Below are 18390 nucleotides of genomic sequence, written 5' to 3'. Positions count from 1 at the left end.
GAGGAAGGCAAGAAACGCCTCATCGTAAATGCCGATTCACAGTGTCTATAAGTAGCAAATTCAGAGAAAGATCCACAGGGAGCCCACAAGCAAGGATCATCCTTAAAGATAAACCAATTTCACAATCTGGTCTAAGATCAACCCTGTCCGCATCTACACCTTTAATCAACTAGCCTCACGAAATGTACACCGTGCTGGACAGAGCGGAACAGAACCCAAGAGTTGAGCTCACACTGTGAACCCACATGCAATACTAGCAGCATCCCCAGATAAGTCACTTCTCTTAGCTTCTCTTCCCATGTCTATAAAACGTGGCAAGGAATACGTGCCCTCCTTGCCCATCTCAAGGAAGTGATTGTGAGGGGTAAACACAAGACTACACATAAAGGTAACTTGAGATCCTGAATCTAATAGAGGTATCCAAAAGTTAATATTGTTTTTATGTGTATTATAATCATTTTCCTTAGAAAACAGCAGCTTGATGGCAACTGTGTTACTGTGTTACTCTCTACTCTGGTGTGATGGTTAATTTAATGTGTCGGCCTAGCTAGGCTATAGTGCCTAGTTCTGCGTGGTCAAACACCAAGATAGATGTTAGATGGATGTTGCTATGAAGGTGTTTCCTAGATATGGTTCCCACTGAAATAGGAGACTTTGAGTACAGCAGACCATCTGCCATAATGTGGAGGGACATCATCCAATCAGTCAAGGCCCTTAAGAGAAAAGACTGAGGTCCCCTGAAGAGGAGTGAATTCTGCCTTCAGATGCCTTCAGACTCAGGAGGAATCAAGACGGTGGAACAGCATGGAAGTTTTTTGTGTGTCTCGCTTCCATGAAATACAGCCAGACCAACACTAAACCATCCTGCACACCTAGAAAACCGATTGGAGGATTAACACAACAACATGCACAACTTGAACCACAGAATTCAGCAGGTACGTGGCACGGAGAGGTGAACTTGGGGAGAGAGAAGCCGGCGGCAGGCAGGGAGCTGCTTTTGCAGGCAGAGAGAACGGAGACTAGGTGGGGGATGGAGAATACGGGAAAGGCACCTCTCCCCAAAAGCAGCTGGAGAAAAAGTGGAAAATTGGAAACAGCTGCAGGGACTAAACTAAAAAGGGAGAAAGGAGAAAGGAGAGGGTTTAAATTCCATTAAGACTGTAAACAAGGGGAGCTCAAAGTCTGCAACTCCGCAGCTCGATACCTGGTGGTGCTCTGGTGGGAAGGGCGAATCCCCAGGAACAGAGTGCGGTCCGGGAGGTTCTCGCAGGCCACACGGGGAAAGCAGTTCCACTGCTGGAAGGACATTTGGTGGAGACTGTTGAAGCCACCTGGTCCCAGCAGACCCCGGAAAACGGCCACATTCTATGGTGCTGGAACAAGGTCGTTAAGGGTGAAGCCTGGTGCCAGATGCGTGTTGTGATTTTCCATAATCCCTGAAAAGCTGCTGCTACACCATCTCACGAGCTTTTTCCGGGGCGGGCTGGCACCTGGCTGCAGTCTCGGGGCACCGGCAGCAGCAGGGTCCAGCAAGCATTCCTGGGTGCAGCCGACATTTGGACATTGCTCGGTGAGACCCTCCTGCAGAGGGGCAGAACGGGTCAAAGCTGCTGCAGTCCTTCAGAAGTAAGGGGCCAGAGAAAACAGCCACATCTGAGACAAAACTCGGGAGAGAGATACTGCCTAGGGCCTGGTCATGGACAGCGAAGAAGCGGGGAGTGGATGCAAGCTGAAGACAGAGGACGGGTGCACGATTGCTGATCGCGGAGAACAGAGTTCCGGTACTAGAGACTGGGTAGCTGGGTGACACCATTTTCACCACTCCCGCGCATGCGCATATGCACGTACAAGTGCCGAAACAATCCACCCTGGTAGGCTAGCAGCGCCATCTAGTAGAGAACAGAGCCGTTACACTGAGCCCCGCCCAACTGGGCCAACCTTGCTCTTCAAGAACACAGGTCTCACCACCTACTTACTTTATGGACTATAAAGTGCTTCATAGTCTGACTTCTAGGGGAAAACTAATTTCAGTCCTATTGGAATCTGTTAGCAGATCCATCTATTCAATTTTTTTTTCTTTTTTTTCCTCTTTTTCGCTTTTCTTTTTCTTGAATACAGAAAAAGAAAAAATTCATTTTTATTTTCAATATTTAAAAAAATTTTTTACTATATTTTTTACTTTTGTATAAATTTTTTCAAATCCTATCTTACTTCCATCATTTTATTTTAGTCTATTTATTTCAGTGTATTCACCTTTTCAAATTTTCAAACAATTTCCTTTTTTCCTTTTTCTTTTTTCTCTTTTTAATTTTTCTTTTTCTTGAATGCAGAAAGAGAAAAACTTCATTTTTACTTTAAATTTCTATTAAAATATTTTTCTTTAATTTTTTTACTATATTTTTTGCAAATTTTTTCAATTCTATTTTACTTCTCTCATTTTATTTTAGACTATGACAGTGTATTCACTTTTTCAAATTTTCAAATGATTTCCCTTTTATTTCTTTTTCTCTTTTTCGTTTCTTTTCTTGTTCTTGAATACAGAAAGAGAAAAAATTCATTGTTATTTTTAATTTTTATTAAAAATATTTTTAATTTTTTTCTACTATATTCTTTACTTTTGTGTAAATTTTTTCAAATTCTATTTTATTCCCATCATCTCATTTTAGTCTACTTCAGTGTATTCATTTTTTCAAATTCTGAAATGATTTCCTTCCCCCCGCCTTTTTTTTCCTTCTAATCTGTCAAACCACTTTCAACACCCAGACCAAACACACACCTAGGATCTAGCATCATTTATTCGATTTTGTGTGTGTGTTTACTTTTTTAATTTTAATATTTTTTAAATTTTAATATTTTTTTATTTTAATTTTTCTACCTCATTAATTCCTTTTCTCCCTTCAAAATGACAAAATGAAGGAATTCACCCCAAAAGAAAGAGCACGAAGAAACGACAGCCAGGGATTTAACCAACACAGATACAAGCAAGATGTCTGAACCAGAATTTAGAATCGCGATAATAAGAGTGCTAGCTGGAGTAGAAAATAGATTAGAATCTCTTTCTGCAGAGATAAAAGAAGTAAAAAATAGAATGAAATGAAAAATGCTATAACTGAGCTGCAATCATGGATGGATGCCATGGCGGCAAGGATGGATGGGGCAGAACAGAGAGAATCAGCGATATAGAGGACAAACTTACAGAGACTAATGAAGCAGAAAAAAACAGGGAGATGAAGGCAAAAGAGCATGATTTAAGAATTAGAGAAATCAGTGACTCATTAAAAAGGAACAACATCAGAATCACAGGGGTCCCAGAAGAGGAAGAGAGAGAAATAGGGGTAGAAGGGTTATGTGAGCATATCATAGCAGAAAACATACCTAACCTGGGGAAAGACACAGACATCAAAATCTAGGAAGCACAGAGGACCCACATTAGATTCAACAAACACCGACCATCAACAAGGCATATCAGAGTCAAATTCACAAAATACTCAGGCAAGGAGAGAATCATGAAAGCAGCAAGGGGAAAAAAATCCCTAACCTACAAGGGAAGACAGATCAGGTTTGCAGCAGACCTATCCACAGAAACTTGGCAAGCCAGAAAGCAGCGGCAGAATATAGTCAATGTGCTGAATCAGAAAAATATGCAGCCACGAATTCTTTATCCAGCAAGGCTGTCATTCAAAATAGAAGGAGAGGTAAAAAGTTTCCCAAACAAAAATTAAAGGAGTTTGTGACCACTAAACGAGCCCTGCAAGAAATTTTAAGGGGGACTCTCTGAGGAGAGAAAAGATGAAAAAAAAAAAACCAAACCTACCTATCTATCTATCTATCTATCTAAATACCAAAAGCAACAAAGATTAGAAAGGACCAGAGAACACCACCAGAAACTCCAAGTCTACAACATCATAATGGCAATAAATTCCTATCTTTCAGTACTCCCTCTAAACATCAATGGACTCAATGCTCCAATCAAAAGACACATGGTAACAGATTGGATAAGAAAACAAGATCCATCTATATGCTATTTACAAGACACCCACTTTAGACCTAAAGTCACCTTCAGATTGAAAATACGGGGATGAAGAATCATCTATCATGCGAATGGTCAACAAAAGAAAGCCGGAGTAGCCACACTTATATCAGATAATCTAGACTTTAAAATAAAGACTGTATCAAGAGATGAAGAAGGGCATTATATCATAATCAAGGGGTCTATCCACCAAGTAGACCTAACAATTATAAACATTTATGCGCCAAATGTGAAAGCACCCAAATATATAAATCAATTAATCACAAACATAAACTCATCGATAGTAATACCATAATAGTAGGAGACTTCAACACCCCACTCACAGCAATCATTATTAATGATTATAATCGTAATTATAATGTTATGTTATATATAATTATATATCATATATTGTATATAATAGTATAATATTATAATAAATTATTAATAGTTTAATTGATAATTACTTAATCATTATGATTATTAAATAATTATTAATGTTATTAATAATTATTAAAATCTTATAATTATGATGATATATTATATAAATATAAACATATTTTATAATTTATTTATAAATACACACACATATGCATACACAGACCATTTGTTCCGATTCTCTGGAAAACCCTGACAAATACCCTGACTTCTCCTGAATTCCATGAAAATATGTGGAGGCTCAGACTCATGCAGGTTCCAACCTGTGTGGAAGTGAGCACTTCATAGCAATTGTCCTGAAGACACGTGGTGCAGAAATTAGTAGTCGTTACACAGTAAACTGAATCTCAGTAACTGTGCTGGTTTTCCACGACCCCCTCTGCCATTATAAGATGGTCACGTTTTACTTAAGGGGTGAGCCGAAGATGCCAACATGACTCAAAATTCACATAATTCAACAACAATCCTGACCAAGGATGATGACTATTTCTGCTTATCTGCTAAAATGCAACAAGCACTGTTTGCAATTACTAAACCTACTACTTTGAAACTGTGACACTCGACAAACCATTACTTTGGGGGGATTCACATCACTTCCCGTGTTGTGTATGCAGTGAGATCATACTAATTTTTTGTATTGCACTGTTGCAAAGTCATATAAAATGCACACACAACATTCCCCAACATCCCATTAAGATTATTTCTAGTTGTCATCTTGGTTAATGCCTCACTGAAAACATTCATTATATTAATCAAAAAAGAAAGGAGACAAAGATGACAGTCTTTTTCATCTTGAATTATATTTTACAAGTTATATATGGGTTTCATAACATAAATACAAAAATGCTGTAACAGAATTGATAAATAACTAGTAGTTAGATGATATATCCATGCAAGATAACAGGAAATATATCTTGGACTTTGTCCTAGTTCCTGGCAGAGTGCTCCTGAAATCCTTGTAAATTCCTAAGTGATAAGAGTACTAGGAATTCTAGTATTTGGTCTTTGACTCTGGTTTCTGACACAGGGCTCTGGAACCCTTTGTAATTTCCTGGATGACCGGAGTGTATTTTGTTCTAATAAAGTGACTCTGGGTGGGCACCTGGGTGGCTCCCCGATGAGGACTGGTCACCAGAAAGATAAAGCCATGATCAGAAGCTTAAGATTTTCCGCCTCGCCCCCTAGTCTCTTGAGAGGGGTGAGGGCTGAAAACAGACTTAATGATTGATCATGCCTACAGAGTGAAGCCTCCATAAAATCCCAAAAGTACACGGTTCAGGGAACTTCCAGGTTGGTGAACACATCCACACTGGGAGGGTGTGCACCCCAACTCCATGGAGACAGAAGCTCCTTCACTAGGGACCCTCCCGGACTTTGCCCTATGCATCTCTTCATCTGGCCGTTCATCCATCTCCTCTATAATATCATTTAACAAACCAGTAAATGTAAGTGTTTCCCTGAGTTCCATGAGCTGCTCTAGCAAATCAATCTAACCTGAGGAGTGGGTGGCGGGAACCTCAGAATTATAGCCAGTGAGTCAGAAGCACAGGTGACTGACTGGACTTGAAGCTGGCATCTGGAGTGGGGGAGTCTTGTGGGACTGAGCCCTTAAGCTGGGGGAGCTGCCACTCTCTCCAGGGAGGTCATGTCAGAATTGAGTTAAATTATAGGACACCCAACTAGTGTCACAGAATTGCCTGGTGTGGGATATCCCCCCCCACATCTGGGGTCAGAAGTGTTTTGTGTGTGGCAGTCTTGTGACAGTAAAGGGGAAACACAATAGGAAAAGTGAGGTTGTTTCTTTTTTTTTAAAGTTTATTTATTTTGAGAGAGAGAATGCGTGCGTGCGTGCATGAGAGCAGAAGGGCAGAGACAGGGAGAAAAAGACTCCCAAGCAGGCTCCACATAGTCAGAGCAGAGCCTGACCTGAGGCTCGAACTTATAAACCATGAGACCATGACCTGAGCTGAAATCAAGAGTCAGATACTAAACGGACTGAGCCACCCAGGGGCCCCAAAATGAGTTTTTCGAGTTCACAAAAAGTTGAAGGTATCTGATACTTTAAAATACCAAAAAACATACAGGCAAGGTGTATGAGATACATAAGATGACAAACAGAGATTTGGGAGGCTGACTGCACTTCCTGTGTTCTTATTTTAATTCTGAGCAGGTGGCTCGAAATGGTAGAGTGTCTACAACAAATACTGAGGCCTAAACCTCCAAACTTCACTGCACCCCGATGCCCCTCTGCCTCCTCCCTTTCTGCCCACGGAGGAAGGACCAGACCCAGGCCACCTGTGCTCCAGTTCTCATCCCCTCCCACACCCTCAGGAACTTTCACCACTCAAGTTATCTGCTGTTCATCCCACATCTTCAAGGCTACCTCTCCACTGGTTCTAGCCAATTCGCACTTCAACAAGTTCAGATCTCTCCCATCCAAAACCAAGAACTTAAACAAAAACCTTCTTCAGCTCTCTGGCATCCATCCCCCGTGCCTTCCATAAGGCTTAGTCAGTCTTCTCCCCCTTACCTGGCCTCTTGGGAAGAGGGTTTTACATGGTGCCTTCCCTGTGTCCTGCCCTGTGGTTTCTGCCCAAGTGCCCCAGTGACTCTGGTGTTGCTCTACCCAGTGAATGCTTTATACCTGATGGCCCTTATTTCATATGACTTCTCTGCAGATTTTTTACCATGGCAATCACTGCCAGTTCCTGAAACACTTTCTTTCCTTGTTTTCTATACACGTCATCATTCTGATGCCTTGTGGCCAATCTTTCTCTGTTTTCCTTGTAGACTCTTCTACCTGGCCCTCATAGACTGAGTCTTACAGGCCTTTTTCTTAGGTGCTCTGCTCTTCCTCCTTGACACTCACCCAGGGTACCCTCACCTGTTCCTACAGCATCAGCTGCCAATACCATGGGGAAGACTCTGAAATCTCTCCCCTCACCCCAGCGTCTCTCCTGTGTCATATACATCTAAGTGCCTCCTGGACACCTGCACCTGGATGTTGCAGGGCAACTTAAACACAACAGAAAAATAAGTCATTATTTTCAACTCCCTATCCTGCCTCCACCTCCCCCCAAAAAACTCCAAACCTCCCACTACTCCTTTTGAATTTCTTATCATTATCCATGCAATTGACCAAGATGGAAAACTGGAATTCATCCAGGGACTTTTTTTAAGGATTTGAGTTCAGGGTGGGCTGAATGGAACCCCAAAGGACATGGGCCAAACTGGAGGCCCTGGCCTTCTCAAAGATCCAACCCGTTGCTTTCACTGGCTTCCCCAGGATGGGGCCAGCCTAGAAAGATTTTAGTCAGGATACATGGGTCAAGAGTCAGCCCCATCCTTTCCTCCAACTGCAGAGAGGCTAGCCAGAAATAAGTGAGGCCCCTCTGCCGTTCAGTGTTTAAGTCTCTCTCCCATCCAACCGTCAAATGGGAAGCAACTGCTGCCTCCCTATGGCAAAACGGAGGCACTGCAGTTATTTACAGAGTCCAAAGTCTGGCTAATAATGCTCCTTAGGATGTGCCCCTTCAAATAGGCTTTACCTTACAAAGGACTCTTTCTCCTCTTGATATTTACTAGGAAAACAATCTTGGTTCTCTTTGTTTTGAAATGGAAATATTGAGGTCCAAAAGTCAGTGTTGTAAAAAAGAATTTTGGTATTTTTATGTTTGGTAATATAGCTTTAAAATTATTTGAGGAGTGCCTGGGTGGCTCAGTTGGTTCAGTGTCCCACTCTTGATTTTGGCTCAGGTTATGATCTCATGGTTCGTGGGATCGAGCCCTGCATCAGGAGTGCCCTACTTGAGAAGCTCTCTCTCTTTCTGCCCCACCCCACCATGCATGCACATGCATGCTTGTTCTCTCCAAGCAAATAAATAAACTTTAAAATTATTTGAAACCATTAAATGCCAGTGTTTATACATTTCTCTCCAGTGGTTTGTTATCTGGTGTTATCACAAAGCTAGGTATTTGGTGGCCTAGACTTGTGGGGAAAATAAACAGGAGGCACTCAGGAGACCCACTTTTACCAGAGGCTATTAATATTCTAAAAACTAAAGCACATTTTCTGACTGAATTCATCCAAGGCCAACATTACTGTCAGCTGGTAAAGCAGCTCCTGACTTCCAAGAGTCTCTACCCCATGGCAAATGGCTCCTCTGAATCACCTTGCTGGCTGGTGGCTTCTCTTGTTTCTGGGGACAATATGACAACAGGAGCCATTCAGGTATGTCACAGGGACCAGTAAATAACTTTGGGCTTGGGGGAAGATGGCCGCTGCTGAAATACAAGGGGGCTTTTCTAACCAGACGAGTAATCAAGAATCATATCAGGGGAAAGCCATTAAAGAATGAAAGTGTGTTGCTAATAATTCAAATGAGAGGAGGCAGGTTGCAATGCAGTTACTAACAGCATCCACTCACTGCAGGTGAGCAAGTGGGCTCAAAGCCTTACTTTATAGATGAGAAAACTAAGACTCAGGAAGGTTGCCAAGGTCACATACAGCTGTGAACAGTATGGCCAAGACTCAGCCTCGGTTCTACTGGCCATCAAAGTGAACATTCTGTCCTCTATAAAACAAGTTGGTCCTTATCTTTACTCTGTGTTTTCATTTTGCTTTGGGCTAAGAATGTATACTTTGAAAGATGCTCCTTACCAAGTCATGTTTAAGGTGTCTCTGGAGAAATAAAACCCCCCAATGCTCTCAGATGTTTTTGGCAAATGCTTCCTCCCTAGTGACCACTTAACAACTGGCAATTTAACCAGGAAGCTGGTAACCAAGTTTCAGGATTCCTCGGGTACACTGCAAGTCTAGCTGGCCCCCTGCTGGTTCAGTTCTGGAACTGCAAAAGGTCCTTCCAGTTTCTCAACAGGCAGTAGAAAGGACACCCACCTTGTACCTGCACTGTGCTTATCAGTCACAATCAAAGTAAACCAGACTTTTTGCTGAGCATGTATCACCAAGCTCTGGGCAAAAAATTCTAGGCAGATTTTCTAAAAACACAGAATATAAATGAAATATCCTCCTTGAACTGAAAGGAGAAAAGTCTTAATAGATCCAGATGTCAAACAGTATGAACTTACCTGTTGCCACTAGATATATTTATTTTCGCCTGATATTATATAGTCATTCTTCAAATATTTACTATATGCCTGCTATGCATCCTGGTATAAAGTAGTAAATAAAACAGTCTCATGGAGCTTACATTGCAGTGGGGAGACAGATAATACACAAGGAAACAAACATTTAATTATAAATTACAAAAGATGCTATGGAGGTTTAAAAAAACAAAAGTACACTGATGGAGAATGTTAGCTACACAGACAGAGTGGTCAGGGCAGCCCTCTCTGAGTAGGCAACTTTGAAAATGAGATGGAAGAGGAAGGTACACCAGGCAGAGTGGGAAGAACAGGGAGTGGGAAGCTGGAGGTGGGAAATGCACTGGTGTGATCAAGGGATTGAAGGGATGGGTGGCAGAGCAAGGTTGGGGAGGAGGGTGTGCAGGAGCTGTAGGTCCTTGCAGGGCATGGCTAGAAGTGTTATCTATTTTTGTTTCTATTTTTGGAGAGAGAGAGAGAGAGAGAGAGAGAGCACAAGCAAGGGAGGGGCTGATAGAGAGAGAGGGGGAGAATCCCCCAGCAGGTTCCACACTCAGTGTGGAGCTCAAACCCACAAGCAATGAGATTACGACCTGAACCAAGATCAAGAGTTAGATGCTTAACCGACTGAGCCACCCAGGTGCCTGTAGAAGTGTTAGTTTTAATCAAGGTGCAACGGGAAACCACTGATTGGATTCTAACCATGAAGAGTGATAGTGATGGGATTTAAATTTTATTTAAAAAATTTTTTAATGTTTATTTATTTTTGAGAGAGAGAGAGACACACACACACACACAGCGCAAGCAGGGGAGGGGCAGAGAGAGAGGGAGACACAGAATCCAAAGCACAGAGCCTGACACGGGGCTCGAATCCACAAACCACGAGATCATAACCTGAGCCAAAGTCAGATACTCAACCGACTGAGCCACCCAGGCACCCCTAAACTTTTATTCTTAAAGTTTAACTCTGCCTTTCCTGCGGGGAACAATTTGAAAGAAATGAAAAGTAGAAGGAACACAGTTACTAACAGACAATTTCATAAATCCATGCCAGACACAATGGTATTCTGAAGCAGCTTGTTTGGAGTACAGCCAGAGAAAAGAGAGGACAAATTACAGATGTATTTTAGAAACAGACATGAATAAATTGCTTATAATTTGGGTATGACATGTAAAGGAGAATATTGAAGATTACTCCAGGTTTTGGCCTGCCTGTATGGCTAAGTGGTAGCACTATTCATTTAGACAGAAAAGACTGACATAAACACGCTGAGGAAGCTGGTGGTAGAGAAATCAGGATTGACATGTGGTAATTTAGCAGTTCACATAAGCCTATACATATACAAGAAACAAGTTCGGGAAATAGCTTTTGGAGTCAAGACAACAAATGCAATCATGTAGGCAGAGAATTGAGAAGAATAAAAGAAGTGGACCCAGCACTGAGCCCCGGAGAACTTAATAATTAAAGGTGGCATTAGAGCAGCAGGAGAAACCTGCCCAGGAACACTGGAAGAAAATGGTTAATGGGAAAGGGGAAGGAGGAAAGCCAAAAGCGTGCCATCTTGGCACAAAAACCAAGAAAATAAAAAGGTTAAGGTCAAATGTGCCGAATGCTGCCAAAGGTGACTAGGACAAAGGCAGAATGTAGGTAAATTTGGCAAGGGTGGTTGGCCTTGACGAGAACCATCCAAGGCATCTCAAAATGAACACATGCAAAACTGAACTTGAACTCTTCTGGAGAAGCTCGGTTTGCTCCTCCTGGAGAAAACCGTTCTTTCCAGTTCCTCAGGCCAAAATCTTGGTGTCACCCGTGAGTCCTCTTTCTTTCAGTTCCTGCCTCCAAACCAGCAGCAAATCCTGTTGGTTCTGACTTTAAAATATACCCCCAATCTGACCATGTCTCACCACCTCCCTGCCTATCATGCTAACACTTCTCTGCTCCAGGTGATTACAGCAGGCTCTCAACTTATCTCCCCTATTCCAGTCCTCCCTTCCTGCAGAAATACTTTCATACAGCAGCTGGAGTGATCCTTTTCAAGGATACATACTTAGAGGAAAAGCCAGAGACCCCGTGAAGTGATCTGTCTCCACGCACTGCGCCTCCCACCTCCCCTTGCTGCCATCGCCAAGCCTCATTCCTACCGTCCTCCTGAGTCTTGGGCTCCAGCCACACTAGCCTCCTTGCTCCCATCTAGCTTTTGCATGTGCAGCTCTTTCCCTGGAACATCTTCCCCCACATATCACACAGTTCACTCTCCAACTCTCAAGAGTTTTGCTTATCTTCCCAGGGAGTAATCCCCTCCCCCTATTTAAGTTATTTCTTCCTCCATCCCCCTCCTCTGCTTTATATTTTTATAGCACTTAGAGCCATTTGACTTATTATGTATTTTACTTATTTCTTTATTCAGGGACTATATCTCTCCTGTCCTACCAATCTTTGAGGTTCATGTTTCTTTCCCCGGTACCTACAACAGTGCCTGGCATTCAAGAAATACTTGTTGACCTGGTAAATAAGTGGCAGGAACAGTGGACTACCATGGACTAGAAGAAATCAGGAAGTGGGGAAGTGCGATCGGTATGTGGTGAACAGTTGCTGGGAAAGGCAGCAAAAAAAAAAAAAAAAGTACAATAACTACAAGGGATATGAGATCAAAGGAGGGAAAGTTTTTTAACAGAATATTTGACCACAGTGACCCAATGGTAATTCATACTGATCCTATATCCTGTATCCCATAGAAAAAGGCAAGTTTATAACCTTACTGTTTGAGGACTAATATGTATCTTCAATAATGAGATTAATCTGAGGATCATATGATCAATTAATCAGAGTAGACAAAATAAGAGAACATCATCTTTGATGTGCCATGCATTAGACAATAAATATCTCTTCTTGCAAGGGACTGAGGTTCCAGTAATTGTCATCTAAAGTGATGATGATGATTCACTGAGAAGTGATTTCATAGTAGTGCAATTATGTGTGCTAACACTTTTTTCTGAACGGGAATATTATCTGCTTGCAGGCGAGTAAATTCAAATCCTACCCCCAAGCTAAATGGAAGCTTAGAGAAGTAATCTGCTCACTGTCATATCACTACTAAATGATGGAGCTGGCACTGAAATTCAGATGTCTTTGCAAATAGCCTACATTAAACATATGTTAAAATTCATACCAGCATACATATATTACGTCTATCCTTTCTATAAAAAACAAAATACTTTTCTTAGTCCTTCATAATAGAATCCTACAATAAACGTTGGAAGGGATATACAAGATACTACACATATCTGTCAGAAGCCTGGGAATTAGCATGAGTAAATGAGCAGAGACGATTCAAATAAATGGATGAGTTGAAATGATGGTATACTCAGATAAACAAGGATTAGACCACCCAACAAATTAAGTGCTAAGGTTTAAGACTGGGAAAAGGCCAGGCTTCTTATTTTGTTTCTTTCTTCCCCCAAAGCCTTTGGACTATTTTCTATTAGCTCTCATCCAAGCTGTAATAGGCAGAATGCTAAAATGACCCCCAAGATTGCCACCCTGGAGTCCTCACCCTGCATAATCCTCTGCTTCGAGTGTGGGTGAGACCTGTGAATATAATGAGATATCACTCCCTTGTTAAATGACAAAGGGGATGGGATGGCCACTCCCATAATTACACTATAATTAGGAGACTAAAGGGATATTTATTCTCCCTCTGGCTTTGAAGAAGCAAGCTGCCATATTGTGCTAGGGCCATGTGGCTTACAACCTGGGGTGGCCTCTAAGAGCTGAGAGGGACCTTGGCTGACAGCCAGCAAGAAAGGACCTCAGTCCTACAGCAACAAGAAACTGAACTCTGCTGACAACCTTAATGAGTTTGAAAGAGGACCCCAAGCTCCAGCCAACAAACACCTTGATGAGACTGAGCAGAGGGGCCCAGCAAACCCATGCTAGATTCCTGCCCAAAAGAAATTATGAGATAATGTATGAGCATTATGGCAAGGTGCTAAATTTGAGGTAATTTGTTATAGAGTAATAAAAAACTCAAATGCAAGCCAGTATTCATCCCTTACACAGACACTGTTAGAGGTGACCTAACATGGCCATGACCTCACATCACCACGGGTAATGACGGAAACAGAATTTTTCATTCTAAATTGTCCTAATCCATGCTCTCTCAAACCTCCATGACTTTTCGCTCAGTGTTCCCTGATGAACTCCTAAAAGACTTCAAAACCCAAATCAAATGTTGCTTCTTTAAAGAAGCATTTTCTTTTTTTCTTTTTTTAGTGTTTTTTGTTTATTTTTGAGAGACACAGAAAGAGAGCAAGCAGAGGAGGGGCAAAGAGAGAGGGAGACAGAATCTGAAGACAGGCTCCAGGCTCTGAGCTGTCAGCACAGAGTCCAACACAGGGCTCGAACCCACAAGCCACGAGATCGTGACCTGAGCCCAAGTCTGTCGCTTAACTGACTGAGCCACCCAGGCGCCCCCAGGAGCATTTTCTTATCTACCCCTATCTACTCCCAAGCAGAATAAATTACTCCTATTCTTTGCTTCCATGACAGCAGCTTGTCTGTACATCTACCAAAAAAGTTGCCATGGTGCACTGTAGTAACCTCTCTCCCTCTCCCAGCCCTAGCCTGAACATCTTTTAGGGCACAGCTGCCCCCGCCCTGCACACTGGCTGCCTTGGAGTGGGTGCTAAATAACTGCATACTGAGCGAAGAAGATGAGGCTCTGGATAAACAGAAGCTTTTGATTGCCAGGGAGCTGCTGTTTCTCTTCCACACAGATGATCAGGCCTCAGGTATTAATGGAAACTTGGAGAGCTTTCTCCATGACAACAGTTGGGTGACTAATCAAGCACTTCCTGCACTAGAAGGGCAGATATTTACGGTCTCAAGAAAGCTGGTCTGAAATGGATAGGTGGGCTAGAAACGACAGGTGCAGGTGATGGGAAGGGTTTAGATTGATCCCAAAAGGAGGGGCAAGAAGCCCTGATTTGCTCTGATCCAAGCCCTATGCTAAGTTTGCATGCTTGCTAATTCAAATTATTGGTTAATCCATTTCTGAAATCTAATGCCAACCTAAACAGACAACAATCCCATAGAGTTAGTTTTACTTAGGGGCTGACAACTATGGGTAACAAGACAGATGTGAGAACCATTTCTTTTTTTAAATTTTTCTTTAATGTTTATTTTTGAGAGAGAGACAGAGTGTGAGCAAGGGAAGGGCAGAGGAAGAGAGAGACACAAAATCTGAAGCAGGCTCCAGGCTCTGAGCTGTCAGCCCAGAGCCCAATGCGGGGCTCGAACTCACGAACCATGAGATCATGACCCTCAACCGACTGAGCCACCCAGGTGTCCCAGGAATCATTTCTCTATCAACCATGAAGTCAACCATATCCATTGTACTTACAGTTTTCCAGGACAGATAGCATTTTTAGGAAATCACAGACTTAGTCAAAATTATGCATAATCAAGCCATAGAGAATAGCATTTACTGGTTGTGTATTCTGACAAAACTCAGAGTTCACATTTTTCCTTAGGAACCCACGCACATGGGCAAATATTTGGAGTGCTCCCTTGTAGTTAAATTAGCCATGTTACTGCTTTATGACTACACCTCACTGGAGAAAGAGAACATTCAGAATCAGAATACAAAGCAAGGCGTGAACATAAAGGCACCTGCTTGTCACCAACTCCTAAGAACTAGATTCAGATTCTCTCTATAAATAAAGCATTAAATAACAAAGTACTGTTTTTTAATAAAAGTATTACAGTATTGCCAAAAATTGGAAAAAAAACATTCTAGGGGGAAGTGGTCTTGCCACACTAAAACAATCTGATTAACATTTGTTATAATTCACAATATCTCAGGGCACCTGGGTGGCTCAATCAGTTAAGCGTCCGACTCTTGATCTCCACTCTGGTCATGATCTCACAGTTAATGAGATCGAATCCCAAGACAGGCTCTGCACTGACAGTGTGCTCTCTCTCTCTCCCTCAAAATAAATAAACTTAGAAAAATTTTTTTCCAAAAAAATGTTTGACATAAACTCAATGTCAGCACCTCTTTCAGCTCCCTTTGGGTTTATATGACATCATCCCTAAGAATCAAGTCAGATCCTACAGGTCCTGCATTTTAAGGATCTTTTACAAACACTGGTTGGCAATGACTCAAAGAGGCAGCCAGGTGGGGACATAATTTCCTAAAGATCAGTATGGGAGAAGACAGATATGGGATCTGGGTTCTAATCTTTCTTTAGGAATAATGCCAGATGCTCCCTTATTTAGTCAAATGTTAATGTACCAGACTTTGTGCTAAGTGCTAAGGCTACAGCTGTGAACTTAGACAGATAAGGTCCCTGTTCTCTTGAAACTTATATTCTGATGTGGATGTATGTATGTATATATTGTGTAGAATAAGAAGAAATAGAAAATGGAGGCACCTGGGGGCACCTGGGTAGCTCAGTCGGTTGAGTGTCCGACTTTGGCTCAGGTCATGATCTCACAGTTTGTGAGTTCAAGCCCCGCGTCAGGCTCTGCGCTGGTGGTGAGGAGCCTGCTTGGAATTCTGTCTCTCCTTCTCTCTGTCCTCCCCTGCCTGTGCTCTCTCTCTCTCTCTCTCTCAAAATAAATAAATTAAAAAAAAATTTTTTTTAAATAAAAAAGAAGAAATGGAAAACAGAGGGAGGAAGTAAAGGTTCTTCAGCATGTATTAATTATTTTAAATGCTACTGGAAACTGGAAACAGTAAATACCTTCGATGCTCTGTGGGCCCACAAGATTCATGGCCTGGTGAGCTGGATACTCTACCCGTGGCCTGGCAATGCCCAACTGCTCCATAACACCATGGAGCAGCCTCTGGATATCCGTTTCTGAGACCCGGTCAGGGGTCCTTGGGCTATAAGCAGATGTGGGAGTCCATCCAAGTGTCAGCCAAAATAATAGGCCAGATAGCACGGTAGAAACCATCCGAGAAACCATTGTTAACCTGCAAAAAAAAAGACCAACATGTATCAAATGGCCACAGTCGGCATCTGTGATGATCAATGATGCAAGTAAGTGATTCAAGAACCACCCAATTGGGGCTGCGATGAAAAATACTTAGGGGGTTGCTTTGGCCTTAAGTGCCCAGTCTAGGCAGAGCATCTGCTCTGAAACAGTACTGAAGAAACAAAACAATCCAAGATAGCCAGTTCCCTGTGCACGCACATCCTTGGGAAGACTAGGCAGGAATGGCCATTCTCACTATTTTTTTTATTCTTCTTGCAGTTCCCTCAAAGCCTTCATTACCCCCAATCCCAACACTCTCTCCTCTCTTAGTAAAACCAACCAAGCAACAAGAAGAACTTGCTTCGATTTTGAGACAGGGAGAGGGAGAGTGACATCTTGAGTCTTCCCAGTCTCGGGGGAAAAAGAGGCTCTGAGAAAGGAGTTAGGAAGATACAAATGGTAAAGAAGCACAGAAAGGTTAGGAGCAGTGGAAGGGAAGAGCTCAGCTCAGCAAAAATCCAATACATTTGAGACCCGAGGGGGATGAAAATACACACAGCTCAGGCCTGCCCTGCAGTCTGCTAGGGGAGAAGAGGCAAGCTTACTCAGCCACATACCAGCTGAGTGATCCTGGGCGAATGCCTCAGCTTCCTCTGCAAAACAGGCATGAGGAAAGCGTCTGTCTTACAGGATTGTTGGGAGCATCAAAAAAGTGCCAGGCACAGAGCCCCCTATACTGTGACTATAACGTTGGCAATATGGCCTCAGGGCTCTAGAGGTTAGAACTTGAAGAAGTGGTGGTGATGAGAAGGAAGACAGAACAGGTGAAGTGGTGGTGATGAGAAGGAAGACAGAACAGGTGAAGTGGTGGTGATGAGAAGGAAGACAGAACAGGTGAAGGGGAGGGAGAAAACTGATCTGGGGAGTCAACCTGTCCTAAATGTTGCCTTCGATGGAAGCAGAAGCCTGCAAACCAAGGGAAGATTCACGCAGCTTCCCTCTGCAGCTGCTGCAGCTGAACCTGTTTAAGACGCTGCAAGCAATGGCTCTGCAAACCCTCCTTTTTAACCATTCTTCTGGGGGGGGGGGGGGAGTTGGAGGATTCATTTGCTTCCTTGAAACTGCAATATTCATAACCCCCATTTTCTGTCTCTGTAAAGGAAAGGCTTTTTCCAGCCACCCCTAGATATAAAACCTTGTTTCCCAAAGAGCTGAGACAGCAAAGCCTGCAATTCTGACGTAAAAGGCTGGAGGCAGACACCAACCTCTCCTGCCATCTCCATCTTCCTCTGGCCGGTGCGAATGCAGGATGTCTTTGTTTCATTTAACCCCCGGGCCAACACCGTCCTGATTTCATCAGCTACCCAATTTCCTCCCTCGGTACTCTTCCCCTCCAGTTTATACCCGAACCTCCTAATCCCCACCCAGCCTTTGTCTGCCCTCAGACTCCACCTCAAGGATTTCAGCAGGACGCCCCCTCCCCTGCCAGTCCCGTAAAACCCGCGTGTCTCAGGTGGGCTTCAGGGGGTCGAGCAGGCATCAAAGCAGGACTCACCGAGGGGCAGCCGGAGGATTCTGCCGCGGTCTGGGCCTGGGTGAGGGTCGAGCCGGGAGCCTGGTGATGTGGATTGCGCGTGCGTCACCTCCCTCCGCATCTTAGCTCCGCCCCCACCGCTCCTCCAGCAGGTGGAGGCGGCCATGCGCGGTCGCCCTTGATCGCCACCCAGACGCTGGTGCCTCCTGCCGTGAGCCACACAGGGTTCAACCCTCGCACTCCACATGCACGTGTCTTGGAGGCTCTTTATCTATCCGACCCTCTGTGGACGTAATTCCCCTCTTCTCAAGCAGTTTTCTAAAC

General features: G+C 43.1%; 1 protein-coding gene across 2 annotated transcripts in view; it reads right to left on the bottom strand.

Moving 5' to 3' along the window:
• SCG5 (secretogranin V) overlaps window positions 1-18213 on the bottom strand; it is a 59653-nt gene extending 41440 nt beyond the window's left edge. For both annotated transcript variants that reach the window (XM_015066416.3, XM_015066417.3), the window contains exons 1-2: window positions 18088-18213; window positions 16298-16530 (exon numbers count right to left, since the gene is read on the bottom strand). In XM_015066416.3, the coding sequence (XP_014921902.1) occupies window positions 16298-16523 (226 nt within the window). In that variant the 5' untranslated portion in view covers window positions 16524-16530; window positions 18088-18213. The remainder of the gene's footprint in view (window positions 1-16297; window positions 16531-18087) is intronic.
• Window positions 18214-18390: the final 177 nt, after the last annotated feature.

Source organism: Acinonyx jubatus, chromosome B3, assembly GCF_027475565.1.
Source record: "Acinonyx jubatus isolate Ajub_Pintada_27869175 chromosome B3, VMU_Ajub_asm_v1.0, whole genome shotgun sequence".
Classification (NCBI taxonomy): domain Eukaryota; kingdom Metazoa; phylum Chordata; class Mammalia; order Carnivora; family Felidae; genus Acinonyx; species Acinonyx jubatus.
This window is presented reverse-complemented; position numbering and strand designations above follow the sequence as displayed.